The sequence below is a fragment of the Anser cygnoides genome, chromosome 7 (genome assembly GCF_040182565.1).
Source record: "Anser cygnoides isolate HZ-2024a breed goose chromosome 7, Taihu_goose_T2T_genome, whole genome shotgun sequence".
Classification (NCBI taxonomy): domain Eukaryota; kingdom Metazoa; phylum Chordata; class Aves; order Anseriformes; family Anatidae; genus Anser; species Anser cygnoides.
This window is the reverse complement of record NC_089879.1, coordinates 14,964,429-14,987,113: the sequence shown is the minus strand read 5'-3', so window position 1 is coordinate 14,987,113 and position 22,685 is coordinate 14,964,429. Positions and strand designations below refer to the sequence as shown.

Genomic DNA, 22,685 nt, shown 5'->3' with positions numbered 1-22,685 from the left:
ACAAGGGGTTCAGCAGGGCACGAGAGCAGCCACTCGGAGCAGCCCAGACCGCCGGGGGCTCCTGCAGCCTCCCGGCACAAGTGGTGTGGCTGCAGCCTCTGCACTGCGGTGCCTGCGGACGTGCTGCGGTGGGGTGACCCAGGCAGTGCCCCACCAGCGCTGCCCCCATCCCTGCCACAGCCCCTTTCTGCATCCCGAGGTGCTCTGTGCAGCACAGTGGCTGCCCAGGGGGAAGATGTGTCGGGGAAGGCAGCCCTTGGGGGCTGTGCGTGACCCCGGCTCAGGTACCCACTGGCTGCGAGGTTTTGGCAAGTCCGTGACTTGCGTGGCCTGAGATGGGGCCTCTGTTCCACGCTGCCCGACAGGGCACAGCTGGTCCAGGGCCCCCGCAGGGTAGGTGGCGGCAGTGGAGCAGCACCCACGGCCCACACAGGTGAGGGCAGGGGGAAGATGCTGAGCGCTCGGGTGCAGCTCTGGGGGCTTCCCTCTCCCCTCCCTGCCTACAGTCACACCGCCCTGCTGGGCGAGGCACGGGGGACGGGGCAGGTCTGCGCACCCACGGCCACGCGCACCCAGCGGGCAGCCGGTGGGGAGCCACCCTCGCCGTGCCCCGCGGTGGAAATCACCACGGGTGGCAACCTCTGCGGGGACTGCCCGCTGGGTGGCTCCGCTCCTGAGCACCCGGACCTGTGCGCCGGGGGGTCTTGGGGGCAGGTGGGGTGGGGTGGGGTGGGGTGGGGTGGGGTGGGGTGGGATGGGGTGGGACGGGACGGGTCGGGCCACCACCCCGTGAAGGTTACGAGCCGCGCTCCCGGCGCATCCCCCAGCGGGTCCCCCCGTATTATTTCGGCTCGGTACCGAGCGGCGCTGCCCGGCCGCGCTCCCACTGCAATTTCGGGCAGTAAATCAGCGCGGCGCGGCCCCACCTCCCCGCTCCCCATTGGCAGCGGCGCCCCTCGCCCCGCTCATTGGCGAGCCCGCGGCCGCCCCGGCCCTACATAAACCCCGCTCGGGCGGCCCGAGCCGCTGGGAGCCGGGCGCCGAGGAACCGGAGGCGGGCGGCGAGGAGGGCGCCGCGGGATGCGCTCCCCCCGCCGCCGCCGCGGGGGCACCGGGCAGCCCCCCGCGCCCGTGAGTAGGGGGCGCGCCCCCGCGTCCCGACCCCGTTTCCCTCCCCCGGTAACTTTGTCGGGGACTTGGGGTGGCGTGGGAAGTTGGGAGCTGGTGCGGGGAGGGGGCGGCGGTGGGGTTGGGGTGGTGGGAGAGGGGGTGCGGGGGCGCGAGGCGGCCTTGGGGGCGCTGGGGACGTGGCGGTGGTGAGGGGCACAGGGGAGAAGGGGGAGCCCCTCTCTCGGCGGCGTTCCCACCCGGTGGGGGTGGGGGACATGGGGAGAGGGGTCTTGGTGTGTCCGGCTGTGCTGCCCCAGCCAAGCCCCCCAAGGACCCGGTGTCCCTTCGGGCTGAGCTCCGAGGCTAAGGTGGCTGCTCGTCTCCACACTGCGTTAACCGCTGCTGGCTGAGCCCCAGCGTGCCGGGTCCGGCGCTGAGGAGTCCTGCATGGGAGGGGACGGGGATGGGGATGGGGACAGGCAGGAACTGGGGGCTTCGGGCCCGTCAGAAGCACCCCTGGTGGAATGCGTGCCTGGGCCAGGGTCTGCAAGGGGGTGTGGAAGGGAGCACCACTGAGCCCGGACTGGGGCACACGGTTTCGGCTGGAGTAAAGGCACTGCAGGGTCTGGGCTGGTTGGGGTCGAGGTGCTGTGGAAGGGGTGCTGCTGGCATCCCCATGGTATCGTGGCCCCTGTGGGAGAGGGGCAGTGAGTCTGCAGGGCACCTCCTAGACCTCCTCTACCTTGGGAGGCACAGCTGTGGCAGGAAGGGGAGAACCATGTCACTGGGACACAGGCAGCGGGATGCCATGGGGCACTGTCATGGTACTGTGTTGTCACCGCTCTGAGGTGCCTTTGGGGTGTGACAGGGCCCTTGCTGCACGATGTCACGCGATGTTATAGCGGTGCTGGTGGTGGCTGTGGCCCGGGATGGGATGCTGCTGCAGTGGTGGGGCGTGACATGGCCGGGATATGAGGCACAGCGGGTGGCGATACCATGGTGGCACACGGGATGGGGTGGCTGTTCAGGCAGCCAGCTCCTGCCTCCCCATGCTGGGTGCTGAGGGTCATGGGGATGTGCATGAGGAGCCCTGAGGATATCACCTCCCCAGCTGTGGTGAGGGGTTTGTGGGGTACAACCCCCTGCCTGCCCCAGAGCCCCCTTCCTGGTCCCGCACACCCTGCTGCTACCCCGGCCACATCCTCTCGTCCCCGCAGGGCACTGCTGGCAGCGGCCATGCATGGAGATGGAAGAGCCTTGCTCCACCTCCCTGCCATGGAGCAGCTGTGGGGCCAGCACCCTGTCCCCGTGCTGCCCAGCTGTCCCCTGCGTGGGCACCCATGGCGCTTCCTGCCACGCTCCCATCCTCTTTGCTGCCTCTACCTGTCCTCCGCAGCTCGGCTCGGTGCCACCAGGCTCCGCCATGCAGAGCAAGGTGCCCTGGGGTGACCGCAGCTCCTGGGGTCACCTTGCCTCCAGGCACCACAACGTGGGCCAGGATGTGGCCCTGTCAGGACAAGACGGGACTGAGCCCTGCGCCAGCTGCATGAGCAGGGCCTGGCATCCTCAAAGCCCCGGTGGAGGATCCTGCCATGCTGGAAGGCACGGGGCCTCTCCCATCCGCCACGAGGAGCTTGGATCTTCCTCCTCCTTTCCCAAAATGGCCTGGCTCTGGGCCGGGCAGCCCCCACCATGGCACCCAGCACCGGATCCGTGGGGAAGGGCCCTCTGTCTCTAATCAGGAGCATTGTTTCCTCCTGGAAAAGCTCCATCCAACTTGGAGGGATTGTGGCTGCAGCTGGATGGGGCGGGGGGGCACCCAGGGAGCGGGCCAAGCTGCGGAGAGGGGGAGCTGGAGGGGAGGCAGAGCCCTGCCTGGGGACAGCCACCATCCCTGCAGGCTGGGGACAGAGAGAGGGGCTTGGGGTCACAGGGCAGCCCTGCACCCCTGTCTCTGTGTGTGGATAGCTTGCCTTGGTGAGCCCAGGTGGGCTGGGGGCAGAGGCTCCCCTTCCCTTGCTGCTGGACACCTTGCTGCTCTGGGGAAGCAGGGACAGCAGGCAAATGGCACCACAGAGCCATGTCCCCTGCTGGGCCACCCAGCCATCCCTCCAGGCCATGGGAGCAGGGCTGGTTTCTCCTGCTCCCAGCCGGCTCATGGGACTGTACCCGCTGCTGGGGACGTGCAGCTCGCTGCTGCTGGGGTTTTGTCCCCTGGAGGGGACTGCCTGCCCCGTGGGTGGCTGTCCCGAGTGCCACCTCACTTGTCACCTGCGCTACAGCCAGGTCAGAGCCAGCTCCAGAAGCTCCGCAGCCCTGCCAGCAGTGCTGGCAGCCACTGCTCTCCGCAGTCCGGGTTAATCGAGCCTCTCCTCCCTGCACCTCCTTCCCGCGGCCACAACCCCACGCAGGCACCTTCCCTGCCAGCCGGGGGGGAGCTGGCCCCGCGGGGTCCCCAGGAGGAACAGCACCAGCCTGGGCGAGGGGAGGCCTCGTGGCGGCCGGCGGCCTCCTGCCGAGGGGAGCGGGGGGGCAGGCGCTGAGCTCTGCTCTCTGGGGACAGCGACAGGACCCGAGGGAACGGCACGGAGCTGGGACAGGGGAGGGTCAGGCTGGGGGTTAGGGGAAGGTTCTGCACCCAGAGGGGGGTCGGGCACTGGGACAGGCTCCCCAGGGACGTGGTCATGGCACCGAGTCTAACAGAGATCAAGAAGTGTTCGTACAACTCAGGTGTGCGGTCTGATTTTTGGTGGCCCTGTGTGCAGCCAGGAGCCGGACTCGATGATCCTTTGGGGGTCCCTTCCAACTCGGGGCATTCTGCGGGTCAGGATGGGGAAACTGAGGCACACTGGAGTCACCAGGGATTGTTCCCAGAGCCTTTGCAGCTCTGGAGGATTGGCCAGGCAGGGCACAACCTCCCCAGCCGGGTGACTGCCTGCTCCCCCTGGCCCTGCCAAGCCAGTGATCCACATCTCTTGCTGGGATCCTGGGTGCCTGCAGCCCCTTGGGGCAGGGTGAGCCGTGGCTGAGCCCAGCTTCGTCAGCACCCTGGTCCCTCCCACGGCCCTGCTCCCGGCTCACTGTGCCACACTTCTGTCCCGAGGAGCCCGGAGGGTGAGCTGCAGCCGGGCAGGGCCATGCGTACGGGGGCTCAGTGCTGTGGCAGTGCCTGGGGGGGTTGGGGCTGGAGGAGCGAGGGGCTGTGGGGTGGGGGGCGAGGAGGGGAAAGAGAGCGGCTCCCGTGCAAGGGCAGAGGGGTGCTCGGGCTCCAAGGAGCGGGGGCTTGGCGGGGGGAGCCAACAGGCTGCAGGTCTCCCCCAGGTGCCCAGGATGCTGGCGCTGTGCCTGCTGTCCCTGGCCTGGCTCAGCGAGGGCTCGCAGCGCAGCGAGCCCATGTTCACCGCCGTCACCCACCGCCTCCTGCCGCCCGACTACGACAGCAACCCCACGCAGCTCAACTATGGTGTGGCCGTCACCGACCTGGATGCCGACGGTGACTTCGAGATCGTGGTGGCAGGGTGAGTAGGGGCAGCCTGCACGCAGTGCCTTGGGGGCAGCGGGATGTGGTGGCCCTGCAGGGACAGGAGCTCCTCGCAGCCCCATGTCCTGGTGCTGGCAGCCTCCCTGCCAAGTTCCCGACTTGCTCAAACCCTGTTTTCTCCAAAAAAGCACACGTGGTGCCCAGCTGAGCTCCCTGACTGTGGGAAGGCTTACTGCTCTGCTAATCCCCATGCCCTGCCGAGCCCCTCCAGCCGGCAGGAGGTGTGTGGTGCCACTGCTTCACTGCTGGCAGGACACCTGTGTGGGGCCACATGTGTGCCCTGAGCCCAGCTTTGGGGCCAGGTACCCTCTGTAGGGTTGTGAAAGCTTCCCAGTGGCCAGGTCCCACCCCGCAGCACACAGCCAGCGTGTCCCTGAGCTGGCTCGGCTCCGCTGACAGGACTCAGCGCTCTCTGGAGATTCGCTTAATTGGCTGGAGGTTTTTTATAGCCCTTTATTGGTGTGATGGCTCGGAAGGGCTGGCAGGAACCAGGAAGGCAGGAGCCGTGTGCTGCGCTGCCCCAGCACCAGCGCGGGGCTGGACACGGAGCAGCTGCTGCCAGCGGGTCCAGCCATGGGGACAGTGGCACAGGCTGTGTGTGCGGCACACTCCTCCATGAGGGAGGCTTGCACACACACGTGCCCTCACCTGGAGGGGGGGATCCCTCACCCGTGAGCCCATTTGGGGCTGCAGGAGCCCGGCTGTCCCTCAATGGCACAGAACGTGATGCTGGGGGCAAGGGGCACAGGCATGGCTGTGTGCTGCTGGGTTGGCTTAGGAACCTGCTCCCCCTGCGAGGGGGGGCTCATCCCTGCAGGGGCTGCTGGTGTCTGCCCAAGGGAGCACCGAGCCCACACAGCTGGGGATCCCTGGAGGGGCACAGGCCCCCGCTCGCAGCCAGCAGCGGTTTTGTAAGCAGCGGTGCCCGTTGTATAACTTGTTTACTGGTGCGCAGGGCAGGAGCAGGCGGGGAGCCTGTGGGGCGCAGCGTGCCAAGAGGATTTGCCCTGCGTGCTGCCTCCCCTGCCCTGCCAAAGGGCCGCAGGCAGGGACCTGTGCCCCATCCTGCCCTGACACTGCCTGGGGTGCCCAGGCTGGGCAGACGCAGGATGCCCGATGTGTGCTGGAAGGGGCCCAGGCTGAGCCCTCCCCGTGGGCAGCCAGACCCACGTCTGGGTGCTGAGGGCAGCATGCATCGCTCAGCCACCGCAAACCACGCAGGTCTTTGCTGTGCCCACCGTGGGGAGTGTGCGGTGCCAGGGGACACGGGGACAGGACAGGGGCTATCATCCTGTCCCTTATCACTGGGGAGCCATCTCCTGCTCGCACCCGCAGGTACAACGGCCCGAACCTGGTGCTCAAGTACGACAAGGCGCGGGGCCGGCTGGTGAACGTGGCGGAGGATGAGCGCAGCTCCCCTTACTACGCGCTGCGGGACCGGCAGGGCAACGCCATCGGCGTGACAGCCTGTGACATCGACGGGGACGGCCGCGAGGAGGTCTACTTCCTCAACACCAACAACGCCTTCTCTGGTGAGCCCCCGGGAGGGGGGAGGCTCCCGGCGCGGCTGCCCGCGACCTTCGGCGCGTGAGGGATGTGTGCGGGCTGGAGTTAATTTCTCAGTTGAGTGGCTCCATTGATTGATGGCAGCGCGGGTGGGACGCGGAGCCCGGCCAGCTGCTGAGTCAGCACTTCCCGCTGCCCATCGCCCTCCCCGCGGCACCCCGAGCGGGACAGCAGTGTCCCCTCGCCGCTGGGGATGTGTGCTCTGGACCCTGTGTTGCCAGTCCCGGCGTGCCTGGCAGCAGCTGTGCCCTCTGGACAAAGCCAGGATCTAATCCTGCCCTGCTGGTGCTGTCTGAGCTCCTTTGGATACCCCTTTTGGGGAGGGGACCTGTGTGCCCCAGGCTGCTACCAGGCACCCCCAGAGCTCCCTGTGTCTCTGCTCCAACCCAGCTCTGCCCTGTCCCCAACCCACGGCAGCAGACGTATGTCCCCGATTCTCCCAATTACCCAGGTTGCTGGCACGCCTGTCCCTAAATCCGGCACTGCCACCGGCACTGTGACAGGCAGCACAGCTCGCTGCCTGCGCCTGGCACCACATCGGTTTCTGCCTTGCCAGGGATGATCTACGGGGCCGTGCCCTGTTGGGACACATTTTACCTTAATGAGTTGATTCTTCTCTCTGTCTCCTGGTGGCACTTAAGAGCCACGGGAGCTCTCACAGTGACAGGAGCAGGGGGCTGGGATGCTCGCCTTGCCACGGGGCACCCTGTGTTGATCCCTGATCTTGGGGAGCAAACTGGGACCTGGCACCACCAGCCCACATCCCAGGGGGCTGCACACAGGGCTCGGGGGGAGGATGGCTGCTGCAGCCCCCTGACCCGTGCTCCCCCAGGCATGGCCACCTACACGGACAAGCTCTTCAAGCTCCGCAACGGGCGCTGGGAGGACCTGCTGAGCGACAAGGTGAACCGGGACGTGGCCAGCCGCTTTGCCGGCCGCTCCGTCGCCTGCGTGGACCGGACGGTGAGCAGGCAGGGCAGGGTGGCCAGGGGGCATCCCCGCATCCCCACTGCCCTGCCAGCCCCCCGGAGCTCTCCCTTGCATGGGCACCATCCCCATCCCACCCTCGCCAGGGCTGGGGGCGCCCCCCCCCCCCTCCCAGCAGCCGGTGGCTGTCAGGGCTCCGGGCGCCTGTCCGTGCGGTTGCCGCTAGCTGATAAACGTGCCTGTCGAGGTGATTTATGTTCCTGTCATCTGCTCTTTCTTCTTCCTCCTCCCCCAGCAGTTTGTTTCCAAATGATTATCGCTAAATCAGGGCCCAGCTGCTGCTGCATGGGACAAGGAGGGTGGTGGGGGGATGGGAGGGAGGGGGGCATCTGCCCCGCTGGGGAGCTGGTGGGACAGGGTGCCCTAAACCATGCTTTTAGCCACGGTCTCACCCAGCCCTCACCAGGCACTGCTACCTATACGCTGGGCACCCAGTGCCTCTGAGAGCACCCAGCCCCACGGCAGGGAGGATTTAGCCCGAACCCATCCCCGTGGGCCCAGGTTTTGGCCGGGAGGAGCAGGGTGAAGCCGCATGGCACGGGCGGGCGCTGAGGCGGTGCCGCCGGCCGCAGGGCTCGGGCAGGTACTCCATCTACATCGCCAACTACGCCAGCGGCAACGTGGGCCCCCACGCCCTCATCGAGATGGACGTGGCCGCCAGTGACCCTGCCCGCGGCGTCGTGGTGCTGGTGGACGTGGCCGCCCAGGCGGGCGTCAGCAGGTACACAGGTACGGAGGGCACGGGGCACAGCCCCTTGCCGCAACCCGTGCCACGCATCTGCCTGCCTACCCTGTCTATCAGCGGCCCCACGGCCCGTGGGAAGGACCTGTGGGGCACCCACCCTGTGGGACCCCCACCCTGTGCCTGTTGTCACCCTTCTGACGCCCCCGTGGCATCAGCAGGGCTTGGGGATGCTGGCAGAGGTGTGTGCCAGCCTGCGCCCCGTGCCACCACGGGGACCGCCGCCGTGCCCCGTCTCTGTGGCGGTAAATTGTCGCTAATTAGGAGTGTTGTCACCATGGCGATGGCAGTGATTAGGTTGGAAGTGACACAAACGGCTGCCAGCCCCAATTAGCTCCTGATGAGAGGGACTGAAGGAGGGAGATAGGCGAGGAGGGGGCGCAGGGGGTCCGGAGAGCACCGGGACTGGCACAGGGGTACGCACCCCCCTGGGGCAGGGCAGCCCCCTCACCCCTGGCTGCTGTCCCCAGGGGGCCGTGGGGTGGCCGTGGGCCCCATCCTGAGTGACAGTGCCTCCGACATATTCTGCGGTAACGAGAACAGCCCCAATTTCCTCTTCCACAACCGGGGGGACGGGACATACCGGGACGTGGCAGCTGCCGTGGGTGAGTAGGGGGACGGGGGGGACAACCCTGGGTGGAGAGGACACGGGGACCAACAGCCCTGCTGACTGCCAGGGATGGCTGATGGCTGAGATTGAGGACCACAGGGCCATGTCCCCAGGGGTCTCCCGGGGAGACAGCAGCAGGGAGGGTCCCGTCTCCCTGTCCCCTTGCTGCTCACAGGGCTGGATGACCCCTACCAGCACGGTCGTGGCGTGGCGCTGGCTGACTTCAACCGCGACGGCCGCGTGGACATCGTCTACGGCAACTGGAACGGGCCGCACCGCCTCTACCTGCAGGCGGGGGCCCCCGGCCGCGTCCGATTTCGGGTGAGGGCTGGGGCTGCTGAGCCCTCGCTGCTGGGGGGACCCCAGCTTCACCCTGCTTTGGCTCCGAGCCCCGCTCGCCATACACGTTGGCAGCCCCTGCCCGTCCCTTGCGCAGGACATCGCCACCCCCAAGTTCTCCATGCCGTCCCCCGTCCGCACCGTCATCGCCGCCGACTTCGACAACGACCAGGAGCTGGAGGTTTTCTTCAACAACATCGCCTACCGCGGCTCCTCCGCCAACCGCCTCTTCCGGTAGGGCCGGGGGCCGTGCCCCGTACCGGGGGGCCGAGCAGCCCGCGCCGCTCTCCACTGGCGGCACACAGGGGGTCCCCGCTCAGGTTCTGCTCGCAGAAGGAGCCATGCCTGAGCCCTTCCCCGTGTCACTACCAGCTGCTGTGGCCGTGCCTGCAGCAGCCCCTGGGGTCCCCGTGCCGCTGATCAGCAGCCGCCTGGAAGCTTGCTCGTGGCTGCTGCTAATTGTGGGGATCAATTCCTCGCCGCTGCCTGGCGGCACCCCCTCACCTCGCTGCTGTCTGCCCGCTGCTGGGACTGCAGGCAGGTGGGGGGCTGTGGGGAGCTGGGAGCCCCTGGGGGGGGGTTCTCTGATTCCCGAGGGTTTTGGCAGCGGTTGGGGATGTGAGGTGCATGGCCAGTCCCCTGATCACCCTGCACAGCCATCAGCAGCACCCCTGCCAACCCCATCGCCTCCAGGTGCCACCGGGGCTGTCACCTCTCTACCAGGCTGCTCCAGGAGGGAGCAGGCACTTGCCAGGAGAAGCTGCTGAGGGACATGGGGACATGGGGGCTGGCACTAACTCCCCGTCTGTGCCCGGCAGGCTCACCCGCAGAGAGCACTCAGACCCCATCGTGGAAGAGCTGAACCCAGGGGACGCGCTGGAGCCCGAGGGACGGGGCACGGGTGGGTCCCAGGGTCAGGGGAGGCCTGTGCTGGGGTGTGCCTGTCATTACGTGCCCTCATAACGAAGCACGACCTGTTTCTGTCCTTGCAGGGGGTGCAGTGACAGATTTTGACGGCGATGGGATGCTGGACCTGATCCTGTCCCATGGCGAGTCCATGGCACAGCCGATCTCCATCTTCAAGGGCACCCAGGTGAGTCAAGCAGGGGCTCCTCGCGTTGTCCCCCGTCCCTGCCACCTCTCCCGGCTCACCCCCTGCCCGTCCCTCCCTCCCAGGGCACTGACAACAACTGGCTGCGTGTCATTCCCCGCACCCGCTTCGGGGCCTTCGCGCGGGGGGCCAAGGTGGTGCTGTTCACGCGGCGCAGCGGCGCCCACCTGCGCATCATCGACGGCGGCTCGGGGTACCTGTGCGAGATGGAGCCCGTGGCACACTTTGGGCTGGGTGAGCTGGAGTGGCGGGGGGGGGGGGGGGGACACAAAACCCTGCCAGCACCCCCGGGGCAGGGGCCAGCTCTGTGGCCCCAGCACAGCCGAGCACCCAGGGACCAGCTGCAGGAGCGAGGGGAGGTTTTGTCCCTGCCCACCCCAAAGGCACCCCCGTAACAGGCTGCCCGCCCGCAGGGCGCGACGAGGCCAGCAGCCTGGAGGTGACCTGGCCCGATGGCCGCGTCCTGGTGCGAGCCGTGGCCAGCAGTGAGACCAACTCTGTGCTGGAGGTCCCCTACCCCCAGGACGCTGAGGAGCCGCTGGTGCCCGCCCCGCTGGAGGTGAGGGCCGGCTGTGGGGAGCAGGGGGAGTTCTGAGGGGCAGAAAGGAGGGGCTGGGCTCTCCCGATTCCTACCCCATCCTGGCTGTGTCTGCTTCTCCCCCAAACGCAGTGTGGGCAGGGATTCTCCCAGCACGAGAACGGACGCTGTGTAGGTGAGTGGCTGCTGGGGACATGGGCAAGTGGCCTGCAAGTGTGGGGACCTGGTGGGGAGGGCAGGGGGACGTGGGGCTGGCACAGAGGATGGAGCAGCAGGGAATGGGGAGCCACAGGGCTTGTGCATGGCTCCATCCATGCACATGCACAGGGGGAGCCGGGGGGACCACTGCCAGCAGCTCCCAGCCCACATCGCTCTGCCTGCAGACACCAACGAGTGCACGGCGTTCCCCTTCGTCTGCCCCCGGGACAAGCCCGTGTGCATCAACACCTACGGCGGGTACCGCTGCCGCAGCAACAAGCGCTGCAGCCGGGGCTTCGAGCCCAACGAGGACGGCACGGCTTGCGTGGGTGAGTGACGGCGGGGACCAGGTGCCCACAGCCCCGGGGCAGTGCCCCCCGATGGTGCTGCACCCCAGGATGGTGCTGTGCCCCTGCCCAGGGCCCGGCTGCCTCCTGCACCCCGCTGGGCACCTGCCCCGTCGCCCACACCCCGGCTCCGTAGCTGCTCGCCTCTGTACCCACTGGTCCCATGCCTCCCACCGAGCCGCCACTGACTCCCCTTCTCTCTCTCTTTCTCTCTTGCTCCTTCTCTCATTCTCTGCACAGCTCAAGTGGCCTTTTTTGGGGGATACCCCTCTGCTGGGAGCTGGCCCTGGCCTCCCCAAGGCGCCCTCCTCCCTCTAGGCTTCGGACTCTGCTTTTGCCTCTATGCACTTTAGCCCCTGCCCGTAACTCGCCAGAGCAGCCTTGGCGGAAGGACCGGCCGCCCTCTGCCTGTCTCTTCCTCTCTCTCTTTCTCTCTCTCCATGTCGAACCGCCCTGCAAGCGCCGGCTGTGCCATGCTGGGGCAGCCGCCTTGGAAAGGGCAGGGGAAGGTGGCACCTTCCCCGGGACAGCAGCCAGGGAAAACAGCCCCACTGCTCCCCTCGCCTCGCCGGCACCTCCCCGGCGGTCGCTTGCTCCGTCGACTTGATACCGTACCATGTGCCTGCTGGTTTGGCCTGCGACCTCTTTGCTTCTCCTGTCCCCTCTGCAGCGGGGGGACCCCTCTCTCCAGCACTGCCAGAGGAGGGTCCCCCCAGCCCGGCAGGGGAGGGACCCCCCCGGTTTGTTTTTTAACGTATTGACCCCACTGTTTGGAGTCAGACCCTGCTCAGTCTTCCAGCCCTAGTCCCCGAGAATCCCCCCAATAAACTATACACCGTCTATTAACTGGGCTGTGCAGGCTGGGAGCACCCCCAGCACCCCCTGACCCTGGGGGGAGGCGGGCAGGAGATGCCTGGAGGCTCCCCGCTCCTGGGGACTGTGCCGCCTCCCCTTGCTTCTCCCCCACCTTGCCCGTGGGTGCTGCTCCCCAGGGCTTGCAGGACCACATCCAGCTCTGCACCACCACCCACGGGGCCTGTGCATGATGCTGTTGATGCTGCTGTGGCTTCTCCCTGGCTGGGGGTGGATGCTGCCGGCCCCCCTAACCTGCCTCTGTTCCCCCCAGCCCCCCTGGGCATGGTCCCCGTGCAGGCTGTGTGCTCTGCCAACCCAACCCTTTTCTGTGGGGACGTGTCCTGCTGGGGCTGTGCTGCCCCGTCGCTCCCTTTCATTTTCCCCCATGCTCACCCTCCTTGCGGGGCTGCCCCCACAGCCTGCTCGGTGCCCCCCCATTGTGCCAGGGGGCGTCCAGCCCCAGCACAGCCCCCGGCATTGTTGAGGTGCAGGAGGAGGCAGGGCAGGCGGCGGGGATGAAGCGTGAGGTTTATTGAAGGTCTCCATGCAGGGTGCCCCAGCGGGAACAACGGGGCTGGGGTCCCCACACGCACAATGACGGAGCTGAGGGGGGTCCTGGGGGGCAGAGCCCTCCTCCTGCAGCCCCGGGAGGGCCACGCCAGATCGCTTCCACCCTGAACCCACTCTCCTTGGGGTGCTGGGCGTAGTGGGGATGCTCATCTCCTGCTCCCCCATTCTGACAAACCCCCACCCGGCCCTCTCTTGCAGCCAGGGGTCCCCACCACAGGCTGAAAACTGGGGTGCTGGGGGCAGAGGGGGGGGGCTCTGCAGAGCTGGTGCCTGCAGGGAGCAGGGCACCCCTGATGCAGGGAGGTGACGGAGGCATGCAGGACGTGTGGGGCAGAGGAGGGCTCAGCAGTGGGAGCAGGGAGCTCGCCGGGGACAGCACGGGGTCGGGCAGGGAGCGGGGTGCTGCCGGAGCACTCGGGGCCCCCAGGAGCAGCAATGGGCAGCGTGTGGGGTGCGCGCACGGCACCGACACGCAGACAAAGTGGCACTGGGGCAACGGGCCCGTGGCACCAAGAGCAGGGCACCCCGGGGGCACGGGGCTAAGTCCCCCCCATCCTTAGCACTGCCAGGGGCACTGCAGGCACTGGGGCTGCTCGGGGCAGGGGCGGCGGCGCAGAGCACCCCGGGGTGGGGGCTGCGGGAGCCCTTTGGCACTGGTTTGGCTCAGTGGGAAGCACCTGGGACGCCCCAGCAGCAGCCCCTGCCCGCAGCGGGTCTGAGCAGGGGCAGAGCCGCTGTGGGGGGCACGTCGCAGAGGGGGGGTGGGCAGCCCCCGGGCCCCCCCTGCCCCCCCTGCCCGCCCGCTCTGGGCTCAGAAGCGGGTGCTCTGGTAGTGCAGCCTGCGGATTTCGGAGAGGCCGCTGTCCCGGCAGTACGAGTCCCTGCAGGGACTCTCTGCCAGTCACCGGCCCCCCGCGCCGCCCCCCCCGCCACCGCTGCTGCTGCTGGAGCTGCCGCTGCTGGAGCTGCCGCTGCTGCACCGGTCCTCGTAGATGGAGATCTCGATCTGGGCGCTGCTAAGGACCAGCCGGGGACACGCCAGACGCAGACCCACCGCCCGACTGCCCACTGCCTCCCTCCCTCACCCTCGTCCTCCCCCCAGCAATGCCCTCCCCACCCCACCGCCCCGCTGCAGAGGATACGACCCTCATGCCACGCTCCAGCGGGTCGGTGAGCAGCAGCCCCCGCGGCGCGTAGATCTTCTCGTTCTGCTCCTGGATGTACTTGGAGATCTTCTTCAGGACCTGCCGGCATGCAGAGGGATGCTCGGGGCCTGCCAGCAAGGACACCCCCCCACACACACACCCCCGGCAGTCCCTGGGTGCCTGCACTTGGCCTCCAGCCCCCCCGCTCCCTGCGCCTTCCCCGGGGCATTGGCACCTTCTCGTAGTGTGTCTCCATGCAGAGGAAGATGAAATAGGCGGTGGCGCAGGCCAGGCACCCCTCCAGGTACGAGCTGCCCCCGATCTTCTCCGCTTCGGCATAGAAGCTGTTAAGAGTTTTCACGGTCTCCTCGAAGAGCTGGCGCTCGATCTAGGGCAGAAGCTGCAGTGAAGACAAACCTGGCCAGCAGCTGCCCCCTGCACTGCCCCATCCCGCTCCAGGGAGTGCCTTGGGGACCACTTAAACCTCTCCTCCCTGCTCAGCTGCTCTCTCAGCTCTCTGGCCGCTGCATGCCAAGACCTGCTGAGCCTCCACCAGAGCCTCCCGGTCCCTGCAAACCCCAGGCAGGGGGGCAGCGACAGCACACGCCCTGCCCCAGGGACTGCCCAACAATCCAGCTGCATCGGCTGGCTCAGGGCCTTGCAACACCCCCTGCCTTCAGACCCCTCTCCCACCCCCCAGGCCCCACAGGGCACCGAAAATAGGGCACCCCCACACACACACACACACGCCGCTGGGTTCCCTACCCGGCTCTCCAGCTCGGGGGGGAACTTTGTCTGGAACTGGCACGTGGTCCCGTCGCTGTAGTCCCGCTGCACAAAGACCTTGGTGGCCAGGGACGCGCTGCGCCGCAGCTCCTGCAGGCTGTGCACCTGGGGCCGGGGGGCAGCGGGGTGAGCCGGGGGGCTGCGGCCAGGGAGAGGGTCCCCAGGCAGAGCGCCCAGCAGCGGTGCCGTTCCCCCAGGGAGCCCCCGGCGTGGGCCCCGCGCTTGTCCCCGTGTGCACCCACTGCTGCGTGCGTGGTTGTGCGTCCCCTGGGGTGTCACCGGCATGGGGACAGCCCTCGGTCCCCAGCAGGAGGAGGGCAACGAGCCGAGCAGGGGGCTGCAAAAGCAGCTCTGCAGCGGCCGCGCAGCAGGGGAATGGTGGCACAAAAGGGATCGGCAGGGCCCGGCCAGCCCCGGCACCCCGCGCGGGATGAGAACCCCCACCAGCTCCCCCAGCCGCGGGTCGCAGCGGGGATGGAGAGGAGGACGGCGGCGCCAAGGGCACGTCGTACCCCTCGTGCGGCGTGGCATCGCCTCCTGCCACCTGCCCCACCCGCAGCGAGCAGGGCGCCGCACCCCAGCCCCGCACGGCCCCCTCCGGCAAGGGCACCCCGCGCCGACCCCAGCCCCGCACCCACCCGTGCGCGCAGACCCCAGCTCCCAGCCCCACGCGGGTCCCATCCTGCCCCCCCCCGCACCCCGCCGACCCCCAGCCCCGGGCAGCCGGCGCAGACCGTGGTTCCGTCCCCCCGGGGCCGGTCCCCGCCGCAGCCCCGCACCGGGCGGCTCCCGCACCCACCTCCGTGGCCATGGCGCGCCGTGCGCCCCGCGCCGCGCCGGGAGCAGGGGGAGCGGAGCTGTCCGCGGGGCCGGGCCGAGCCGAGCCGAGCCGAGCCGAGCCGGGCGGGCGGGACCGGCGCTGTCCGCGGTGCTGCCGAGCCGAGCGGCGGAGGCGGAGGCGGGCCCGGCACGGCCCCGTGTGCGCAGCCGCCCGGGCCGGCCCCGGGGCCGCGGGGATGGGCGCCCGCAGCCGTCAGCGGGGAACCCCCGGAGGAGCCGCACCGCCCCGGGGGGGGGCGCGGGGGGCCGCGGAAACGGCTGCCGGGGGGGTGCCGCCGGGGGTGCTTGGGGGCGGCTGCCGTGGGGAGGGCGCACGGGGCGCTTATGGAGCTGACTGCCCTGGGGAGGGCGCGGGGGGTGCTTGGGGGGTGGCTGCCCTGCGGAGGGCGCGGGGGGTGCTTATGGGGCTGGCAGCCGTGGGGAGGACGCTGGGGGGGCCGGCAGTGGGGCTGGCAGCCCGCCCCCCCCCTCCGGGGCGCGTTGTTGGGGCAGAAATTGCGGCTGCGGAGGGAGGGCTGCGGTCACGGCGCAGGCAGACATCAAAGGGGAGCGGTAACGAATTCCCTGTTATCTCTGCCCGGTGACAGCTCAGTTAGAGCCAGAGGAAGGCAAACGGGCAGAAAACAGGCGCTGTCCCCAGAGGAGGAGGAGGGGGTGGCGCAGCAGGGAAGGGGGTGACGGCTGGTGGCCGGGGGCTCAGGGCCTGTGCGGGGCAGGAGGGCGGCCAGCCCGTCCCTCCGCGCCTGGGGACACCGGGCAGGGCAAAGGGTGACAGAGCCCTGGCAATGTGTGCACACAGCTGGGGAAGGGCACACGGCTGGGGATGGCACACACACAGCTGGGGATGCACACACACAGCTGGGGATGCGCACGGGCACAGCTGGGGATGCGCACGGACACAGCTGGGGATGTGCACAGGCACAGGCGTGCACCCACACTCGTGCATGCACCCACCCGTGCACCCACGGGCACAGGCTCGCACACCCCGGGGTGTCCCCGGATGCCCCCAGAGCCAGGCCCCGCTCGCCAGCCCCTTCCCGTGCGGCGTGCCACACCACGTCACCGCCTGGCAGCGGCCGTGCCAGTTTCCATGGCAATGTCTCCAATGCCAGGAGATGAGGTTCGCTCTCCCACGCGGTGGCGAGGGGCCGACAGCAGCCGGGGGGGGCCCAGCTGTCCCCGCCGCCCCCAGATGCATCCCCCGGGCTCTGCCCACCTGCGTGCACCCCGCGGTGCTGCCATCCCTAGGGAGCTGCTGTGCAGCCTCACTGCCTGGGACCGAGCCTTGCCTGGTGTCAGGGACCTGCCCCATGGCACTCCCCAGCTCCCCAGAGCCCCCCAGGCCTGCCAGACCCCCCCCCCGATGCCCCACCGTGGGCTCTCCAGCTGTGAGCAGACGGCCCTTCTCCCCCTGCCTTGCCAGGGGGCTATTTTTAGGCTGCCTGGCAGCAGAGGCGGCCACCGCTCGCACGGCTGCTGCGGGAGCTGCCTTTATTCCCGGTATTCCCTGCTCCAGAGCCATCCTCCCCACAGGACGGGGGTGCAGGAGCAGGGGGTGCCACCACTACGTCTCCTGGTGCATGGAGCTGCGCCCCCTGCCCACAGCCCCGACCCTCCCCGCACTCCCAGCACAGTGGCTGTGGACCATCGGAGGGGACCCCCCTGCAGCGCCATCCTGCACCGAGCCCCTGCCCATCTGGGGGGCACAGAGCCCCCTCCTCAGCCACCCATCAGGGCTGTCAGCAGCTCCCGGCTCCACTTCAAAGGGACCCAGGGCAGTGCCAGCCCTGGCAGCTGGGGGGGGGCTTGAATGAATGGCGAGGGGGGAGCGTGATCTCACCGCCCCGTCGAGGACAACGGTGACATTTGGGAGGCGAGGAGGATAGCTGATAACCTTTCCTGGAGGCACCAGGTGTGTGTGTGTCAGCACGGGGGGGGGGGGGGGGGGGGGGGGGGGGGACATCCCCCACACCCCGAGCCACCAGCAAACAGCTCCAGGCACCCCAGCGTGGCCCTTGGTGCCGGAGATGTTGCTCCAGAGGGATGCTGCCCCAAGCTGCCCGCAGTCTGGGCACCCTGAGGGAGGGGACACCGATGTCCCCAGGGCTGGCTGCATCCACCCGCGGGGTGTGCGGCCAGGGGGACGCAGCACCAGGTCCCACGCGCTGCCGGCTCTGTGAGCAAGCGGGCAGGGAGGGATGCGGTTTGGGCAGGAGGTGCCCAAAATGACGGACCAGCTTCTGTAAAGCTTCCTGCTGGGAAGCCGGGCCGGGCGAGGGCTGGCTCCCACACCTCCCCTGCTCCCCGCACGGCGCTGCCCAGAGGTCCCCACGTCCCCAGGCACAAGGCGAGGGAAGGGGCTCGTCCCCCAGCCTCATGCCGAGGGGTCCCCACGCGGTCCCTGCCCCGCACGGGGCCGGGGGTCGGGCGGGCAGCACACAGCGGCTCTGTGTGCTCGCAGGATTTACGAGCCGGGGCAGGAGCCACCGAGGGGTTGGGAGGGCGCCAGGGCGGCCGCGGCCCCGCAGCTGTGCCCGGAGCGCTGCCAGCCGCATTCCTGGGGCCGCGAGACAAGCGCGAGCGTGTGTGGGCGCAGGGCAAGTGCGTGGCCACCGCCGATCCTGACCGCCCTGGGGGTCCCGCAGCCCCCCAGACAGCTCGGTCCCACCGTGCCCCCCCTGCCCTCACCTCCCTCCGGCACCCCACCGCGGGGCAAGCTGGGCGGTGGCTCCATGCTGGGTGCAACCCGTGCCCGGCACCGGTGCCTTGATGGGGGAGTGGGGCAGGGCTGGGGGCAGCCCCCCTGCAGGGGACATCCCCTTACCGTGTCCCCGTGGCCGGCCATCCCTGGGGTCCCCACCGCAGAGGGGGCAGCCCCCATAGCCCCCGTCCCGGTCTCAGTGCCGGGCAGGGTGACCCAGGCGGTGGCAGGGCTGGTGGCCTCGCTGCACCGAGTGACAGGCGCAAGTGTCACACCTCCGGCCCAGTGCGCGGTGCCGGCTGGGGACGTGGGCACGGGCACAGCCTGCACAGACAGGGCGCGGGGAAGGGCAGCGCCGTTCATCCCCACCCGTGGGAGCTGCCACAGCGGGAGGGCGCCGACCCCATCCCATCGCCCTGGCCACGGCCCAGCTCCACCTCCCCTGGGGGAACCTGGGTGACAGCCCCGCTGGGAAGGGCTGAGGGGTGCAGCACGGACCCCCCAGAGCTGGGACACATCCCCAGGAGCCAAGGTCCTTCTTCCCATCCCAACCGTTGTCCTTTAAGCGTGCCTTTTTTATTTTTATTTTTTTTTCGGTCCCTATGAACACCCTCTGAAGCCCAGCCCTGCTGCCAGCCTCGCTGCCAGGAGGTGACTCAGTGGCTCTAATGAAGGCATCGTGACAGACGGGGGGCCCAGGGGCTGGCAGGGAGCCCCTTGCCCCCCCCCCCCCCCCGCCATCCCAAGTCCCACCAGCCAAGGCTGCTCCTCGGGTAGGGTCAGGGCAAGGCTCAGCATCGCGCACAGGCACCGCACGCCCCCACAGCTCCATCCCGCAGGCTCCCACCCCTGCCCCTGCAGCTCCCGCTCCCCGGCCCCTTCCCAGCGGAGAACCCGCAGCAATCAGCCGAGCTCCCCGCTGCCCTGCCCCAGGCCATCCATCACAGGTTAGCTATTTCCCATCACCATTTATCCCCGGGCAATCTCACTCCTCCTGGGACGACCCGACGCTTCCAGCACCCTCCCCTCCTGCTACCGGGCAGCCCTGATAACGGGGCCGCTCTATCTTATCGTGCTCCCAGCGGTTACACATTAACGGTGCCATCTCCGGGGCTTGGCCCAGGAGAGCCGAGCTCAGTCCCGAGGCCAGCAGCGAGCATCCCTGGGGGCTGCGGACCAAGGAGCTGCGCCCAGCATGATGGAAACGGGCAGGGCGAGCGGGCTGCAGGCACGGGCACGGCATGCGGGTGAGGCTGCCAGCACGGCCCCATAGCGGATGGCTCCTGGAGGGGCTTTGGGGACCGTCCCTGCCCCCTGCCCGGGGCAAAGGGCAGCTGCTATCGCCTGCCTGCAGCTGGGCTGTTTGCTCTGCCGCCCATTAGCAGAGCGCCTTATCCGGCGGGCAGGGGCTGGGGGCGGCACGGGGGCGCTGGCCAGGCCGGGGCATCGATCGCAGGAAGGGGAGGGGGCGCCCCAGATAACCCCTGCAGACAAATGGGTTTCTGATGGGGTCCTCAGCCCGGCACCCCCAGCACGGCCCATCTCCAAGGGGATGGGGGAATGTGGCCCCGGCACGTCCCGCTGGGCTCCGGCTCTTCCCATGCCACGTTCCCATGAATGTCCCCCCCCCAGCCCCCTCGTCCTGTCTCAATGGGGAGCAACAGGTTGGGGTGACAGAGAGCCCAGATCTGAGGAAGGGGACGCAGCAGGAGCGGAGGCTGCAGGTGGCACCGCGCACGTGGGTGCTCCAGCATCCTGGGGACCCCAGGCTGTCCTGCGCCCCCAGCCCCTGCACCCCACACCCCTAGTCCAGGGGGGGGTCTCCCCAGGGGAGGGGGACAGGGCAGGAACCAGGGTCCCCCACCCCATGCCAGGACCAGGCAGGCTGGGGTTGTGCCGGGGGGTAACGGGGAGCACCACAACCACCTCCCCACGGGGCAGGGAGGCACGAAGCACCCCGGTGCTGAGCCATCCTCCCGGAGCACGTCACCCCCGGTGGGGACACGGCTCCGGGGGGACCCCGAGCAGCGCCGTGCGCCCACCCCGCGGTGTGAGGCAGGGCTGGCGGCGGGGAGGGAGGGAGAGCGGCCTGGCGTGGGGCCGGGGGGCCATGCCCGGGGGGGCCCGGCAGCCGGAGCAGATTGGCTGCCGGCGAGGCCTGCGGGCTCCTTTGAAAGGGCGGCGTGGGAGGCGCCTGGGGAGCAGGCAGCCGGCTCGGTCCCGCTCGGCACGGCACGGCTGCGGCGATGCCACGGGCGAGCAGCCCCACGAGGACGGCGGGCACGGCGCTGCTGGCGCTGCTGGCGCTGCTGGCGCTGGGCAGCGGGCAGCACTACGACTACTACGGCTGGCAGCCCGAGAGCGTGCCCCGCGGGCGCTTCTACGGCAGGGAGCCGCAGTGCGTGGACATCCCGGCCGACATGCAGCTCTGCTACGACGTGGGCTACAAGCGCATGCGGCTGCCCAACCTGCTGGAGCACGAGTCCATGGCCGAGGCCAAGCAGCAGGCCAGCAGCTGGGTGCCCCTGCTCGCCAAGCAGTGCCACACTGACACCCAGCTCTTCCTCTGCTCCCTCTTCGCCCCCGTCTGCCTCGACCGCCCCGTCTACCCGTGCCGCTCGCTCTGCGAGGTGGTGCGCGACTCCTGCGCCCCCGTCATGGAGTCCTACGGCTTCCCCTGGCCCGAGATGCTGCACTGCGCCAAGTTCCCCTCCGACCACGACCTCTGCATCGCCGTCCAGTTCGGGAACAGCCAGGCCACCCCGCCGCCAGGTAAGCGGGCAGGGCACTGCGACAGGGGATGGGACACGTGCACACCCATGCAGGCAGGGACACCCATAGGGGATGCCACCACGGAGCCCCCATCCCTGCTCCTCCTCTAGGAGCACAGCCCCCAGGGCGGCAGCAGCCCTGGCTGGGCGCCCCTCGCTGCCTGCACAGAGCTGCCCCAGGGCAGCAGGGAGCGGTGCCGGGGGTGACCTCGGGAGCTGTGTCCCTCTCCTCTCACCACGTCCCGTCACAGCAGCCCAAAGCACCCAGCGCCGAGCGCTGCACCTGTGCTGCCCCCTCGCCCCGTGCAGGTTGCTGGTGGCTGTCCCCTCGGGCAGGGGAAGGGACGTCACCCAAAAGCAGACCGGGGTTGGGATCAGGCACCGAGGGTTGTGGCACCCTTTGCCCCGCTGCCACCCTCCCTGCTGCGTCCCAAAGCATTGGCAGGGTCGCCCCACTCCCTGTCCCTCTTGGGAAGCGGGTGCTGGGACTGGGTGCCCCCCATCACCCTGGCGCAGCTCCCAGGGGCTGCCAGGGCCCCCTCAGCGTGTCCCCACCGAGCCGACCCCGGTGACAGCCAGCGGTGACGGCAGCTGGTGTCACCCCGCAGTGTCCAGGATCTGCACGCAGTGCGAGATGGAGCACAAGGCGGACGGCATGATGCAGCAGATGTGCTCCAGCGACTTCGGTGAGTGCTGGGGTCCCCTTCCCTGACGCCCCCTGCCCCTGACAGCCCCAGCTGCCCCCAGAGCAGCTCAGGTAGGGGTTTGGCCAAAAGGCACCGCTGTCCAGGGACAGCCCCGTGGGAACCCACTCGAGCCCTTCCCTTGGACCTTGTGTGTGATTTGGGGTGCCCCAGAAATAGGGCAGCGTGGGGGACAGGCAGAACGGGACGTGAGGTAGCGATTTCCCCCAAGACCCTTCCTCAGGACCCAGCCCCAGGGACTCGCCGCACCCTGTCCCGCACAGGCACCTGCCCCAGACCCCACAGCACCCAGCAGTGCCCCCAGCACCCCCCCGCAGCACCCCCTATCAGTGCCCCCCCCGGCTGTCCCCACGCAGTGGTGAAGATGCGCATCAAGGAGGTGACGGAGGAGAACGGGGAGCGGCGCCTGGTGGCCGCCCAGAAGAAGAAGGTGCTGAAGCTGGGCCCCCTCAAGCGCAAGGACACAAAGAAGCTGGTGCTGCACATGAGGAACGCGGGCTCCTGCCCCTGTCCCCAGCTCGACAGCCTCAGCGGCAGCTTCCTGGTGATGGGCCGCAAGGTGGGCGGCCGCCTGCTCCTCCTCGCCATCTACCCCTGGCAGAAGCACAACAAGGAGATGAAGTTCGCCGTCAAGTTCATGTTCTCCTACCCCTGCCCCCTCTACCACCCCCTGCTCTACGGGGCCGGGCAGCGCTAGGGCTCTGCCCCGGGACTCCTGCACTCGCCCTGCTCCGCACCCCTGGTGGCACCCCAGGACCCCGGAGATTCCCGGCTGCATCCAAGGGAGCCTCGATCTGCAGCCAGGACCCCTGTCCCCTCCTGAAACCCCAGCTCTGCACCCCCAGGACCCCTGCTCTGCTCCCAGGACCCCTGCCTGCACATACAGCCCCTGCTTCTCCCTTGGCTGCTCCGAGACCCCAACCCCGCGCCCCCTGCCCAGCTCCTGATGACGTGACTCAGACCCTCAGCCTCCCCCAATCCCTCCTCCAGCCCCTCAGAGCATCCCCATCCCGTGTCCCCTCCTGCAGAGCTCGTGCCCCAGCCCTGGATCTCCCCCCCTCCCTTTTGCAGGGACCCCCCCCCAGCCAAGGCAGCTCCTTGCTGCCCTCCGTGCCCGCAGACTGCCCCCCCCAGCTCCCACGATCAAGTGCCTGGAGGTGCACAGCTGCTGCCTGGGCTTCCCCAGCCATCCCCTCCCACACAGCTCAATGGGGGGGGGTCCAC

At 69.1% G+C, this 22,685-nt stretch overlaps 3 protein-coding genes across 6 annotated transcripts; 2 read left to right on the top strand and 1 right to left on the bottom strand.

Moving 5' to 3' along the window:
• Positions 1–1,038: 1,038 nt before the first annotated feature.
• CRTAC1 (cartilage acidic protein 1) lies at positions 1,039–11,929 on the top strand. Of its 3 annotated transcripts, none has more exons than XM_067000213.1 (15): positions 1,039–1,131; positions 4,432–4,628; positions 5,987–6,183; positions 7,050–7,180; positions 7,777–7,933; positions 8,417–8,551; positions 8,732–8,877; positions 8,993–9,129; positions 9,714–9,796; positions 9,888–9,988; positions 10,072–10,240; positions 10,420–10,565; positions 10,677–10,719; positions 10,928–11,071; positions 11,330–11,928. In XM_067000213.1, exons 1-15 carry the CDS (start codon positions 1,081–1,083, stop codon positions 11,440–11,442), a joined length of 1,950 nt encoding a protein of 649 aa, XP_066856314.1. In that variant the 5' UTR covers positions 1,039–1,080; the 3' UTR covers positions 11,443–11,928. The 3 variants fall into 3 exon arrangements, with proteins under 3 accessions (XP_066856314.1, XP_066856315.1, XP_066856313.1); XM_067000214.1 differs by having other exon boundaries at positions 1,042–1,131; positions 4,421–4,628; XM_067000212.1 differs by having other exon boundaries at positions 1,045–1,179; positions 11,330–11,929.
• A 266-nt stretch (positions 11,930–12,195) lies between these two features.
• Positions 12,196–18,724, bottom strand: GOLGA7B (golgin A7 family member B). Of its 2 annotated transcripts, none has more exons than XM_048060681.2 (5): positions 18,110–18,724; positions 14,425–14,550; positions 13,895–14,047; positions 13,657–13,758; positions 12,196–13,520 (listed from the first exon to the last, which is right to left on the bottom strand). In XM_048060681.2, the coding sequence occupies exons 1-5, from the start codon at positions 18,530–18,532 to the stop codon at positions 13,416–13,418; spliced, it is 909 nt and encodes a 302-aa protein (XP_047916638.2). In that variant the 5' UTR covers positions 18,533–18,724; the 3' UTR covers positions 12,196–13,415. The 2 variants fall into 2 exon arrangements, with proteins under 2 accessions (XP_047916638.2, XP_066856323.1); XM_067000222.1 differs by lacking the exon at positions 18,110–18,724 and adding an exon at positions 15,245–15,400 and having other exon boundaries at positions 12,200–13,520.
• Positions 18,725–20,097: 1,373 nt separating this feature from the next.
• On the top strand, positions 20,098–22,167 carry SFRP5 (secreted frizzled related protein 5). The gene is made up of 3 exons (XM_067000221.1): positions 20,098–20,758; positions 21,366–21,443; positions 21,818–22,167. Exons 1-3 carry the CDS (start codon positions 20,233–20,235, stop codon positions 22,156–22,158), a joined length of 945 nt encoding a protein of 314 aa, XP_066856322.1. The 5' UTR covers positions 20,098–20,232; the 3' UTR covers positions 22,159–22,167.
• Positions 22,168–22,685: the final 518 nt, after the last annotated feature.

Excerpts from the sequence above, each read along its gene's own strand:
- SFRP5 (XM_067000221.1), top strand. The coding sequence starts at position 20,233 with ATGCCACGGGCGAGCAGCCCCACGAGGACGGCGGGCACGGCGCTGCTG. Across the intron at positions 20,759-21,365 it reads CCAGGCCACCCCGCCGCCAG|TGTCCAGGATCTGCACGCAG; the intron begins GTAAGCGGGCAG and ends GTCACCCCGCAG. Across the intron at positions 21,444-21,817 it reads GATGTGCTCCAGCGACTTCG|TGGTGAAGATGCGCATCAAG; the intron begins GTGAGTGCTGGG and ends GTCCCCACGCAG.
- GOLGA7B (XM_048060681.2), bottom strand. The coding sequence starts at position 18,532 with ATGGGAAGAAGGACCTTGGCTCCTGGGGATGTGTCCCAGCTCTGGGGG. Across the intron at positions 14,048-14,424 it reads CCCCCGAGCTGGAGAGCCGG|ATCGAGCGCCAGCTCTTCGA; the intron begins GTAGGGAACCCA and ends CTTCTGCCCTAG. Across the intron at positions 13,521-13,656 it reads TGGAGCGTGGCATGAGGGTC|ATCGAGATCTCCATCTACGA; the intron begins GTATCCTCTGCA and ends AGCAGCGCCCAG.
- CRTAC1 (XM_067000212.1), top strand. The coding sequence starts at position 1,081 with ATGCGCTCCCCCCGCCGCCGCCGCGGGGGCACCGGGCAGCCCCCCGCG. Across the intron at positions 1,180-4,431 it reads GACCCCGTTTCCCTCCCCCG|GTGCCCAGGATGCTGGCGCT; the intron begins GTAACTTTGTCG and ends GGTCTCCCCCAG. Across the intron at positions 11,072-11,329 it reads GGACGGCACGGCTTGCGTGG|CTCAAGTGGCCTTTTTTGGG; the intron begins GTGAGTGACGGC and ends TTCTCTGCACAG.